At 44.4% G+C, this 14,252-nt stretch overlaps 1 protein-coding gene across 1 annotated transcript in view; it reads left to right on the forward strand.

The window, feature by feature from the left end:
* Nucleotides 1-1,119: 1,119 nt before the first annotated feature.
* SLC27A2 (solute carrier family 27 member 2) overlaps nt 1,120-14,252 on the forward strand; it is a 50,276-nt gene continuing 37,143 nt past the window's right edge. Inside the window, exon 1 of the mRNA XM_028506369.2 lies at nt 1,120-2,238. Coding sequence (XP_028362170.1) covers nt 1,761-2,238 — 478 coding nt within the window. The 5' untranslated portion in view covers nt 1,120-1,760. The remainder of the gene's footprint in view (nt 2,239-14,252) is intronic.

Raw genomic sequence — 14,252 nt, forward strand, 5'->3', positions numbered from 1 at the left:
TGGTGGGGGTCCTTCCTTTTCATACCTCATGGCCAAGGCTGCTCCCAAGCCATGTGGTTAAGAGCTTCCTCATGGCTAGGCAAGCACAGCTGCCCCGCACTTGAGTTTAAATCCCCCCGGATCTTCCTTTTGCTAGTCCAGGCAGGTTTGGCTCCCTGTCCTAGGGGAACCGCCTTCCTGCTCCAGTGGTGCAGCAAGCCCCTCCAGCTTCCTTACAGTCAACGTCACACCCATCTCCCTGGCTCCCAGCACCTGCCACAGCTACTTAACATATTTATGAAGCTAGCCAGCTGGTACTGATATGCAAAGTAACTTTCTCCCCCAGCCAGGTTGGGGGTGGGGGGGGACGGACTTCCCCATTTTGAGGACCTCTGTATTCCCTGTTACAATTCCATCACTTACTAGCTGTCTTAGTTTACCCAGGGGTCCCTTTCCTGTCTGTAAATGAGCATGAAAGTGCCACCTTTAGATGACTGTGAGCCTCCAAAAGTATAATGCAGGAAAAGCCCCAGCAGAGTGTCTGACAGGAGTAAGCATTCTTACTTGTATCTCTTAAGAATAAGATGGACAAATGCAGGATGACAGGAGAGGAAAAATGTAAAACACTTTTATTTAGATCCTGACCCTCCTCTGCGGCAAGCAGTGAGTGTCCACTCCGTATAGAAGCGACACTAAGAGAACTAAAAGGAAGGATCACATTGAAAGAAATGGCTTTTGAGAAATGTCAATAACATCTATTTAATTTTAGTAAATGTGTGTTGAATTGGGCTAACAATAGCTGAGAATCTTCCACATACAAGGTGGCAGGGTGGCAGGGTGGCAGGGTGGGGCGGGGATAGGGATCACTTAACAAAACAGACTACTAAAACAAATCAAAATATCACCAGGGCTTGATTTCAGTTGTCCGAGTGTGGCACTACCTCCCCGTAATCCGGGCTGGCTGGATGGGAGGGGCCAGCTGGGTCGAGAGCTCCGGCTGCTGAACCAGCCGCGGGCGCTGGGCGAGCGGGAGGTGACAATCTCTGGAGCCTGCGTCCTACCCTGAAATCCTGGCCTCGGGAGGCAGTCTGGCAACTGGGCGGAGCTGGGCTGCGGGGAGTAGCAAGTCTGAGAAGCGGAGAGACCGGACTGAAAGCCCCCGGGGCCAGGAAGCAAGATGGGATTCTGATTTCTCCATGCACCTCCTACCCGCTAATAAATAACGGGACTGGCTCGCATTTATTAGGCACTTCGTTGTTAATAACAAGAAGTCATCCATAAGGCACTCAATTAATTGTAGCAATAAATAATAGCCCTACGCACGCCTGCATTATCTCCTCCAATCTTCTGAACATCTGCTGAGTGTGTCTTATCACCACCATTTTTATAAGGAAACTGCAGCTCCGAGGTGTAAAGTGCTTCGGTCACAACGCAGGAGTCCACACTCGACCACAGACGTCCAGACTCGGGTGGAGCTGTGTCAGCCGAGGGACTGCCGCAGGGGCGGGCCAGGAGAGCAGGTGTCTGCACCCCCACGAAGGGGCGGGCTCAGCGGGCAGGTAGCGCCGAAGCCTCAGGCAGCCCACAGGCCACTCTACCTGCCGCCACTCCACTCGGCCGAGAGTCCGCTAAGGCAGTCCAGGCGCTCCGCCGTCGCCCCAGCCTAGCTGCGCGCCCCAGCGCAGCCAGCCCGCCGTCCGCCAGGAGCACCCCCAACCGCCGCGCTGCACGTCCGGAGTGCGCCCTCCGCCCTCGCGGGGACAGGGGGCCCCGTCACCGTCATGCTGCCCGCTATCTACACGGTCTTGGCAGGGCTGCTGCTCCTGCCGCTGGTGGTGAATTTCTGCTGTCCCTACTTCTTACAGGACACGGGCTTCTTCCTGCAGTTGGCTGGTTTGGCCCGGCGGGTGCGCGGATACGGGCAGCGGCGGCCAGTGCGCACCATCCTGCAACATTTCCTGGAGAAAGTGCGCCAGACCCCGCATAAGCCTTTCCTAATCTTTCGCGATGAGACACTCACCTACGCGCAGGTGGACCGACGCAGCAACCAAGTGGCACGGGCGCTGCGCGACCACCTCGGCCTGCGCCAAGGAGATTGCGTAGCGATTTTCATGGGCAATGAGCCGGCTTATGTGTGGCTGTGGCTGGGGCTGCTGAAGCTTGGCTGTTCCATGGCGTGCCTCAACTACAACATCCGCGCGAAGTCCCTGTTGCACTGCTTTCAGTGCTCCGGAGCGAAGGTGCTACTGGCCTCGCAAGGTGAGCCCGGGAACCGCTCGGCCCTAGCGTTGGGCTCCTCGGAGGGGGGAGTTCAAATTGAATCTGGAGGGGTAGAGGGAGAGGTTGACAACCCTTCCTCGAAATGCTAATTAATCTTTTAGAACTGCCCATTGTGGAAGCTGACTGGCCCAGACACTATGTGAAGCACTACACATACTGTGTGGCTTTTAATCCTCACAATAGGCAGCATTTACTGTCAGACTTCATAGATGAGACACCACTGAGGCCAGAGAAGTGAAGCCTTATACCTACCCCAGGTCATGGAGCTGGGCAGAGGGCGGGTAACCAGGGCGGTGCGCCGGGAGGGTCAGAGTCCAAGCTCCTAAGCAAGACTAACGACATCTGCGATCAAATGCAGAGGGTCTTGACTGGGAACGGCCAGTGGCTTAAAAAAATAATAATCCCGCCTCTGCTGCGTGATTGGCTTTGTAATCATGGGAAAGTCGTTTTCCCTCTCTGACCCTTGCTTAGTTTCCTCCTGTGTAACGAGGTGGTCTTCAAGGTTAAGATTTTAGTCCCCAGTGAGAAGACTTTAGGAAGTCTGCTGCATTGTCTTTCGGTGCCCCTTTTGCATCTATAGCGATAGTGACCGTTGGTTCCGTTGTTAACCTCCTGTTATATTTTAACAAGACCTGAAATGGTGACTTCATGCTACCATGGTGACTGTGCCAAGAAACCAAGATCCTGTTAACCACCAGGCTGCTTGCTGGTTTTCCCTTCCTAGAACGCTTGTCTCTATGCTTGAATAAGGACCCACAGTTGCTTCCACTCCATTAGTAAGAGGAGGCTAGCCAGGTGGAGGCTGAAAGACACAGGAATAGGGAGCCAGGTAGCCTCACCTTTTTGGAATGCTTTTCTGTACAAAGCCCTGTGCTGGGTACCTTTGTTACCCTGAGCGATAACGTATCATCACCCTCTGGTATGGAGTCCAGGAAACTGAGGCTTAACATTTGAATCTAGGTCTGTCCAACTTTGAAGCCCATGACGTTCCCTGCATCATGCACCCTCTTCTATGCAGCTGTAAAAGCATCCATCTGCTCTCCCCCTTCATTGCATAGCTGAGGAAACGGAGACAAGCTAAGCAGTTTGTGTAGTGTCACAGAAAGATGTCTATTCACTTGTGAGGAACCAGGACGCTTACACATCTGTTTCGCGTGGCATAAAAGAAACAATCCAAAAAGTGAAGGTTTTATATAAAAGTTTAAAACAGAGGTCAGTTTAAAAAGCAAACAAGTTATTTGAAGGGCATGGTCCTTTCAAGAAAACTCCCAACAGTTTCTAGTTGCTTGGGAAATGAGACAACTTCACTAACCAGAAGAGGCTCTTAAATCTATTACTTTACCATTTGATTCAGAGAGAAATTGTTAGCGCAGGGACCTTGGTACCACTTCAGGAGAGATTGAAATACTATTAAACTGCACAGTACAGTTAGACATCAGGGTGATAACAGGAATGTTTTATGAGAAATGTATTGTAAGGTAATTTGTCATTGTGCAAATATCACAGAGTGCACTTACACAAACCTAGGTGATGTAGCCTACTATACACCTAGGCTCTGCGGTATACCACACTGTATATGTGGTTCATCACCCACCAGACCGTCATTATGCAGCACATGACCATGTCCCCGGCCCCGAGAAGTAAGGTCAAGGCCTGGGAGTTCTGTTGACGAAGCTTTGGTTTAAATGACTATAACAGAGTTTGGTTCTGAATTTCAGGTCAGGAATACAACTAGGTATCTCCTTCTCCACCCAGGCAACAGCCCTCTGCCATTGAGCATTATGTCTAGGTTATTCATTGTATAAAGAAAATAGAATACAGTGCCGACATTTAAATCAAATTTGAACTAGGCTTTCCGGTAGACCCATGGTAGTTTCTAACAGCAAACTGACCTTTGACAGAGGCCACAAATTTGTAAAACATTCAGTTTTTCCAAATCACTGAGAGAGACCATTGCATACAGTGTAGAATTATACTCTGACCTGAAACAATGACAAATTGCCATCTGAAACAGTTCCTGCAAAGGAGATAACACAGAGTCCGAAGTTGCACGCCAAGCAAATGTACCCATATGTAAATGTGTTGAATAAACTAATTCTTAGAATTCTTTGAAGTTGGAAGGAATTTTACAGATATTCTAATCCTATAACCCTCCAACTTCAATGAGTGTGTTGTCAGTAAAAAACTTTAGAAAGTGCCCAGGCTGGTGTGGCTCAGTTGGTTGGAGTGTGTCCCATAGACTGAAAGGTGGCAGATTTGATTCCTGGCCAGGGACACTTACCAAGGTTGTGGGTTACAAGAAGACAACCAGCCTATGTATGTGTCTTTCTCTCTCTCTCTTCCTCTTCCTCTCCCTTTCCCTCTCTCTAAAAGCAGTGAAAAATGTCCTCGGGTGAGGGTTTAAAAAAAACTTAGAAAGGAAGGGTTTTTTTAACTTAATCTTTATTGTATTGTTTCCATTACCATTTAGTCCCCTTATACCTCCTCCTCCCCCAACAATCACCACACTGCTGTCCATGCCCATGAGTCCTCTTTCCTTTTTGCTCAACCCCTCCACCCCCTGACCTCCCCCACCACACTGTTAGGTAACATGCTCTCCATCCATGAGTCTGTCTTTGTTTTGTTTTGTTATATGAGTGAAATCTATGATATTTGTCTTTCTCTGACTGGTTTATTTCACTTACCATAATATTCTCCAGGTCCACCCATGTTGTTGGAAAGGGTAAAATTTTCTTCTTTTTTACAGCTGAGTAGTATTCCATTGTGTCAGTGTACCACATCATTTTCATCCGCTCATCTACTGATGGGCACCTGGGCTGCTTCCAAATCTGGGCAACTGTAAATAACGCTGCAATGAACATAGGGCTGCATATATTCTTTCGAATTAATATTTCAGGACTTCCTCAGATATATTCCCAGAAGTGGGATCACTTCTGGATCAAAAGGCAGATTCATATTTAATTTTTTGAGGTGCCTCCATACTGCTTTCCACAGTGGCTGTGCCAATCTGCATTCCCACCAACAGTGCAAAAGCATTCCTCTTTCCTCACATCCTCACCAGCACTTGCTGTTTGTTGATTTATTGATGATAGCCATTCGGACAGGTGTGAGATGGTATCTCATTATGGTTTTAATTTGCATATCTCTGATTAGTGATGTTGAGCATGTTTTCATATGTCTATTGGCTATCTGTATGTCCTCTTTGGAAAAGTGTCTATTCAGGTCCTTTGCCCATTTTTTAATTGGGTCATATGTTTGTTTGTTTGTTTGTTTGTTTTGGTGTTGTTTCGTAAGTACTTTATACATTTTGGATATTAACCCTTATCAGATGTATCAGCAAATATGCTCTCCCATTCTGTGGGTTGTCATTTTATTTTGTTGATGATTTCTAGGAAGGAAATTTTAATGAGCATAAGAATCACATGGAAAGCTTATTTGGAAAAACTGATTTCTGAACCTCATCTCCCAAAATACACTGAGCAGTGGGATTGTGGTGGGCTCCAAGAATGTGCATTGTGTACTGAGTCCCACCCCATCCCCAGCTGATTTGGAAGCAGATGGTCTGAGGACTAGACTTGGAGAAATGATCGGTCTAATTTCCACTTGTTTCACACTGAACAAAGTCCCAGCGGGGTGATCACACTTGCCTAGGGCCACGTGGCTAATTAGCAACCGAGACCTGGGGACAGAACCCAATTTTTCTCTGTCTTCCAGGGCACATTTTATTCTACTACACATTCTGAACATAAAGGTGAGGAGTTTTAAAATGGTTGGAGTGGTGACAATTCAATAGGGTTTGATCCTGCACTTCAAATTCCAGCCTCGGAGCTTGGGAGTGAGCTAGTGAAAAGCTCTCGAGTCCCAACTGTATCAAATTCTGGAGTGTATGTGAAGGGACCAGCACCGGGGCATTTATCATGAGGATTAAGCCAGTTGTCATAAATGTGTGAGACTCCGTAAGGTCAACAGGACTCAACCATGTCAGGAATTTCAGTACTCAATTATTTCTTCAGAATTCATTACACTTACCAAAAGTCAAAGATTCACAAACACTTCCCCAGATCAAAGAGTTGCTTCCATCTCCCAGAGAATGTGGTCCTCTTTCTGTGGCACGGTGTGGTGTGAATATTCACATGGAAAAACTGCCTTCACCTATTTGAATTGGTATTCGTTTGTTGATAGGAACCAACTTGTTGGCCTGGCAGATTTTTAAGCACCTGCCTAAACACAGACTGTGAGGAAGGCAGGAAACAATAATTCATCACGTACAACACAGGATATTTTGTGAAAACATTCAAAAGAGCCCCCCAAACAATAAATTTGTTTTGTTTACATTTAGGCTAGCTTTAAGATTTTCACTAAACTAGCTATTTTCCTAGAAGAATAGCCCAGGTCTCCTTCAGTTTACTAGCAAGGGCTACACCGTTTGACTCCACATAGCCATGCAAGGCTCCCACAGGGTAGCTACTGCTCTTGTACGAGGCTTTAGTAGTAGTTAAAGATGCTTTCTATTGCAAGCCTGAGGTCCAGGGAAGTTATATAATGTTCCAGATTACCTTTGACCTGGTTTTGCAAGGTTGTGAAAAACAAAACTGGACCTTCCTTTCAGCAACATGATAAAGGAAAATGCTTCCATTTTTTAAAAAGTATTGCATGCATCACTGTAAGTTCTAAAACAAGAGAACTTTGTTGTAAAACTAGTGTTAGGACCAAGGAAAAGTCTCTTCATACAAACTTTTGAAGTTAGATTGAGAAAAACAGACGGTACAATAATTTCAAATCAAGAAACATTTAAAGAGTCCTCACAAGGCACAAGCTAGTTGCCAGGGTGGGATGGGAAGTTAAGAGAATGAATTTGTTCAAGGGTCTTACCATCCAGCAAAAGAGCTAAGCCACATAACCACACACATATGATTCTGACATCCAGGAGAATGCAATAGGGATGCTGTAAGAGCTACAAAGTGCTCTGCACAGGGCGGGGCGGGGGGAGGACGGGCAGGGAGAAGAGGGTGAGGGCTTCTTGGGGGCCTTGACAACTAAGCTGGGCAAGTGCAGTTGGGGAGAGGGCACTTCAGGCAAGAGGGCCCAGAGGCAGTTTTCATCAAGTAAGTAACACAGTGAGATGCTTCATTAAAGAGTTTTCCTATGTAAGACAATAGCAGGCTGGACTTAAATAATAGTAATTTCTTAAAGCTGTTTACTGAAGAGACTCCACTGTTGAGGAGATAGGGACTGGAGAATCCAAGGAATGGCCAACAGCAGTGGCCTTACATCCATGGAAGGAGATAATTTTCCAGAATTAACATTAATCAAGGATTGGAGCATAGGTATAATCTTATCTCCATTCCTCAGATCTCTCTGGGTTGCCCAAGCAGTAACTTAGATGAGTTGCTTCAATGCCCTTTGATTGTCTCAGGGCTTAGAATTCTCTCATATATCTTTGAATAATGTCCTAGTGATATCTGGCACATAATAGTCACTCAGTAAATGTTGCATTAATGAGTTGTGCTGTTCTGGTTGGATGTAACAGACTCTCTTCTCTGAAGCATTAGGCCATAAAAAATGATGTAAAAAAAATCAGATGTATCCTGATTTCAGAAAATGCATTTAGACCCAATCTTTCCCAGGCCCAAACTCATCTTATCCAAGTCTTGTTTATCTCTGGCAGTGGGAGAGAGGTTCTCTCTCTTTCTCTGGGTTTCATTGCCAGAGGGGTGATGAGTACAGGAAGGGTGGGAACCACACTAGGGAGTCTGTGAATAGCAGTGTGGGGCACAGACAGACATCAAATGAGTAGTGTGTTCTAGGGCTGGGACCCCAGTCAGGTAGCCCAGGGTCTGAATGGACGGCTAGTTTAAAGATGTTCTCTCAAATTTTTCTTCTTGGCCTGCTCATAACTAAAGATTACAAGGGATGGTTGTACATTTCCATTCAAAAAAAAAAAAAAAAAACCTAGCACTCTACTAGCATATCTAGGAATAACTTTTTATTGAATTTATTGGGGTGACATTAGTTAATAAAATTATATAAATTTCAGATGTGCAAGTCTATAATGCATCATCTGTATATCATAGTGTGTTCACCACCCAAGTCAAGTCTCCATTCATCCCCATTTATCCCCCTTTACCCTCTCCTACCTCCCCCCACCCTTCTTTTCCTCTGTTAATCCTCATATTGTTGTGTCTCTATGAATTTGTTGGGTTTTTTGTTTTTGTTGTTTTGTTTTGTTTTGTTGCTTAATCCCTGTTCTCTGTATATATAAGCCTGTTTCTATTTTGTTTGTTAGTTTATTTTGTTCATTAGATTCCAGATAGAAGTGAAATCATATGGTACTTGTCTTTCTCTGACTGGCTTGTTTCACTTAGCATATTGCCCTCCAGGTCCATCCATGCTGTCGAAAAAAGTAAGATTTCCTTCCTTATTACAGCTGAGTAGTATTCCATTGTGTCACTGTACCGCAGCATTTTCATCCACTCATCCACTGATGGGTGCTTGGGTGCTTCCACACCTGGACTGTTGTAAATAACACTGCTGTGAACATAGGGGTGCCTAGGTTCTTTTGAATTAATGTTTTGGGATTCCTCAGGTACATTCCCAGAGGTGGGATCACTGGGTCAAAAGACAGGTCTGTTTTTAATTTTTTGAGGTATCTCCATACTGTTTTCCACAGTGGCTGGGCTGATCTGCATTCCCACCAACAGTGTGAAGGGGTTCCCATTTCTTCACACCCTCACTTGTCTGTCAATGTATTAATGATAGCCGTTCTGACCGGTGTGAGGTGATATTTCTTGTGGCTTTAACTTGTATTTCTCTGATGATTAGTAACATTGAACATCATTTCATATGTTTATTGGCCTTCTGTATGCCCTCTTTGGAGTATCTGGGAATACTTAAAAATTAATTCTCTTTAGAAACAAGAAGGGAGTGAAGAGGTAAAAACAATATAAGCTCTAAATCGGCCATTAATGCTATTGATTCTGGAGAAGGATAGAGTTCAAATTATTCTGCTTGATGAGTTAAGTGACCACTATTTACAAAGGACCCCACAGCCTCTGAGAAATAAGGAAGTAGGAAGCTGGTTGATAGGTGACATTGCTGCTTATGTATATAGCAAATGATGACAACTGTGAGGCCTGGTATGACCTGGTAACCTGGTAACAAGGAATTAACCATGATTCCAGGGCTCTTTAGAATGCAAGTGTTCACATAAGCAAGAACTTTAACTGAGAGAAATGAAAAATAATATTAAGAAATTATATAATGACATAAGTGTAAGATGAGTATGTTTTTCCCTTTTAAATATTTACTTACTCCTAACAGGACTTAACCTTGATTACACAACTTTCTGACCTCTGGGTAACTTTTTCTGTGGGGAGAGGGTGGGGTGTATGCATGCCTCTGTCTTAGGGTACTCTAATGTACATTGTGTTGATGTACAGACTAGACAAGAAGTTATTAAATACAATAGTTCCAAACCGCCAATGACAGAAATGAAAACTCATGGTTACAAGTGGCATTTAAAAAACTGCTTTTAGCTTGTCTCCTGGGCTGTGTGAGAACCAGTTTGTGTTTCCATTGCCTCACTGAACGAAGGGAAGAGAAACCTTCAGTCCTGACTTGTTCATCTACCAACCATTTCACAGTCATCCTGAAATTTTGATCAGAATGTGTCTCCTTTCACTGCCTTCGTTTCAGATCTTACTTTTTGGTGTTTGTTTTTTTTTAAACTAATTCAATCAGTTCCCCATTCAATGAGGCTTTCTAATAGCAGAACAAGCTACAAGATCAAATGCTGCTCCCATTTGAAAGCTGCAGGTTGACAGCAGCAGCTTTCCACCCTGGTGATGAATATCCATCCAGTGCATCGCCCACCCTCTCGCCCTGATTTCTAAGAATGGGCCTGTGTGTTCAGGAATTTCCTTTCTTCCCTCTTAAAAAAAAGGGAGGGGAAAAAGGTGTGTGTTGGGGAGGGAGGGAGGATATTGTATGCTACCTGGATATTTTTTTCTTTTTAACAAGTAGATTTGGGATGGAGGAGGGGATTTTGTAATCACTTGATTTTCCATCACCTGAATGTGTACTGCTTTCTCTGAGGTTCTATTTCCATCCAGAGTTTAAACCTAGACTAGTGAGGAAAAATGACAGACCTACTCTAGACCCTTCCATGAATACTATTTCTCACACCCAAGCTCTACATAAAGCATGGGGTCATGCTCTTCATGCAAAAGATGAACAAGAGGTCATCCATATTACTCTTTTTTTTAATCCTCACCCAAGGATATGTTTATTGATTTTAGAGAGAGGCAAAGGGAGCAAGAGAGAGAGACAGAGAAACATCGATGTGAAAGAGAAATATTGATCAGTTGCCTCCCATATATGCCTTGACCAGGGATCAAATCCACAATCTAGCTATGTACCCTAACTGGGAATCGAACCCACAGCCACTTGGTATATGGGATGACAATCCAACCAACTGAGCTTCCTGGTCAGGGTCATCTATGTTACTCTTCAAAGTCACATTCACAAGCATTCAGGAGGTCTAGTAGACAGCATCTTGCAAAAAAGTAAGATACTTTACCAAAACTTGAACCTGAATGACTAGTACAAGGAGGTGAGAATCCCAGAGTCCAGTATAATTTCCAATGTGTATCTAACCTATACACAGACTCGCTGAGCCTCTGTTCTTGTTTGTACCAATAGAAAAACAGGGTTATAGAATCGATAACACAGGGTAGTTGTAAAAATTATGTAATGTGATGGATATAAAAGCTACTCTACAAACTGTTCTGTCCAAGTGAACTTTTACATCTTTGTTATTGGTAAGAATGAAAGGCGTAGTACTGTGATGTGCTCCCAAATCCCCGCTTCAGAACTGAGGAGGGGCTCGTTCCTCTGCTGCTGCAAGCATTGGCAGCTGACAGCTGTCAGCAGAGACCCTTTCCAGGACTTGTCTTTGGTTGAAGAGAGCCGCTTTGCCCAACGTCACACACTACCACCCACCCACTTTCCACCTCCCCTCTGCATTTGTTGTCCAGGCATGAAAGTAGAGCCCACTTTCCCTAATTTGGCACAACCGTGAAGGGCCGTCCCAGGCCCAGAGTCCCTGGAAAAAATCAGAGGATCAGTTGAGGGAGGCCACTGTGTCACCACATTGCAGTTCAAATTCCCCCCCTCTCTGACCTACTTCTCCTTCTTCACAGGTGTCATTCCCCAAAACACTCTTACATACAAATCTCAGAATCTCAGAGGCCCAGGGAACTCAACCTGTGGCCAGTAGAATTATTTGAGCGTATGTGTCCTGGTGGATTACCACTTTCATCTTAAGTAAGCAGACTTTACGATAAGAATTACAGCAACAACAAAGGTTTGTGTGTGAAGAAGAAAACATCTAGACCCAGTCATATTTATAAAGGACTTAAGAAAGGGCACTGTCAAATACATAGTTAATAAGAGATGTTTACATCCAGAGTTTCCTTTCAAATTTCAGTTTTTCTATCAGCATCTTTGAAGGAAGAAAGGCTGCTACCACAGGATGTACTCTTAGGCGTATTCTGATGCTACCAGACACTCAAGTCAATGCTGTAATGCAGATTCTGCATCAACAGCCCACAGGACGGGCAGGGAAACTGTGGTGGGCAGGAGCGACAGTCTTCCCATTAGACGGGGTGGCTTCTGTGAATGGTCAGAGATCACAAACTGAATGCCTGGAGGCCCAAGTGGGGACAGGACTGAAATAGAAGGTGCATGTTACTAAACTGCCTGGTGATCAAGGGTGACACCTGCTTAATTACATTTCCTTTTACTTTTTATTATTACTATAATTAATGTTTACAGCGCTAATGCCTGAGTATATCTTCCTTTCAAAACTTACTAAAAAAACTCAAGTTTCTTTTGAATTTTGCTCTCATCAAGACTGTCACTGAATCCTGTCTATTCTACATCCCAAACATCCCTTTAATACATCTACTTCTCCCCACCCTCTAGTGCTACCTTAATACAAAAAAAGTTTGATCTACAAATAGTCTCTCTTGCTCTGGTCTTGTCCCTCCAACCCATTCACTTGTCTTAAGCCAGGGACCTGCTTCCTCTTACATCCAGGCCTTTTCCCCCAATCTTCTAACCCTCCCATCCTGCATTCCTGTTAGCTTCAGCCTCTTTTACTTAAGGCGCCTTGCAGTTTGCCTCTGGGCCTTTGCATAAGCTGAGTCCTTTGCTGGAAACAGGCCTAGTCGGTTTCATTTCAGTGCGTCTTTATTTTGGGCACTCCTGCTCCTCTTTCAGAGCTCAATTTAGATAACACTTCCTCTGGAATGTCTTTGTGCCCCTCCCAGGTGCTTCCAAAACACTGTCTCCTTTCCTGATTGTGACGCCTGTGACAGCTTTTAATAAATTATTTCTCAGCTTCCTTCCACTTCAACCCTGGCTCTGAAACAGGGGCAGTATCTGGTTTGCTTAGTGTTGTATCCAGTACTCAGAACCTTGTCGGGCACATAGGGAACACTCTTTATTTAGATGTTGAATAGCTCTGGCCAATGTGGCTCACTTGGTTGGAGCATCTTCTTGTAAACCAAAAGGTTGCAGGTTTGATTCCCAGTCAGGGCATGTGCCCGGATTGTGGGTTTAGTTCCCAGTCAAGGGCATGTGCAAGGGGCAATTGATTGCTGTTTCTCTTCGTGTCTCTCTCTCCCTCCCTTTCACTCTCTCTAAAACCAACTTTTAAAAAATATATTAAAATGAATAGATGTTGAATAAATCCTGGGAGAAAGTGAGAAGTAATCCAGGTAATTCACAAACACACAATCTGACTATATAGTTTCAGCCTCAGTCATAAGGGAGGGAGAGTTCTTAATTCTTTAAGTAGCAACGGTAGTTGTTTTTTAATTTATTTCTGTGAGCTATTACTTGCATGCAAGGCATACACTGTGTCACAGAAATTATTTATTTTGCACTTTATTTTATTAGAGGTTTATCAACTCACAGTATTGCAGGACCTGCTTCCTTTAAAGTCAACAGCTTTAAGTTACTCCTCTGTTCCTTCCACGCTGACTAATAGAGTACTTTGCGTCAATTCTTTCCATGATAAATCGTCTAATGTTAGTGGGGTGGCACCAAGATGATTAAGTGATGACCCCTCGATCTCAAAGTTTTCACTGTCGAGGAGAAGAACTGAAGCACGCCACGCTGCAGTGGTAAATGCTTTGGAGCAGGTGCACACAGAGTCCCATGGGAGCACCAGCGTGGCTCTGAGGGAAGGCAGCAGGGAAGACAGCCTTAGCCTTGGAGGGTGAGCAGGAGTTGTCCAGGTGACCAGAGGCTGGGAGGTCACTCCAAGCCAATGAAATCACCCGGACAAAGGAAATGAGATGTGAGAGGAGAGGGACCTTCAGTTCACAGAGATCGGTTTGCCTAGAGGAAAGGGGATGAGAGGTAGATAGGAGGTGACATCAGAAACACTATAGTGTGAATAATATTTACATCATCATAATCTCATCAGTTCTGATTATTGGTTTTCAGCTTCTAGAGCCAACGCATAGACAAAGCTGGGAAGACAGAATTACGATCTCAGAGTAGATATAAATACCGTTAACCCAGACAACAGAAAGAGAACATAATAAGTGTTGGGAGTGGACACAGGTAAAACAGGTGTGGGCATAAAAATTCGCAGGAAAGAGGCAGCAGGAAAAGCACATTATTTGGTGATGAACAGTGATTGCCAGAAGAAACAGCTTAAAAAGTTGAAAGTGATTACAGCTAGGCAGCAGGTTTAGTTTTGAGAGAGACAAGGTCCAGTCCTGTTGATTTTCATTATAAACCTTTTTTACTATTTGACTTATTTTTATCAGGTACATGAGTCCTTTGACTAAAATGTCTTCAAATTTGGGGGGGGGGGGGTTCTACAATTTTTTATTTATTGATTTTAGAGAGAGGGAGGAGGAAGAGAGAGACACACATCGATTTGTTGTCCCACTTACGTATGCAGCCTTGGTGTATCA

Source organism: Phyllostomus discolor, chromosome 1 (assembly GCF_004126475.2).
Source record: "Phyllostomus discolor isolate MPI-MPIP mPhyDis1 chromosome 1, mPhyDis1.pri.v3, whole genome shotgun sequence".
Classification (NCBI taxonomy): Eukaryota; Metazoa; Chordata; class Mammalia; order Chiroptera; family Phyllostomidae; genus Phyllostomus; species Phyllostomus discolor.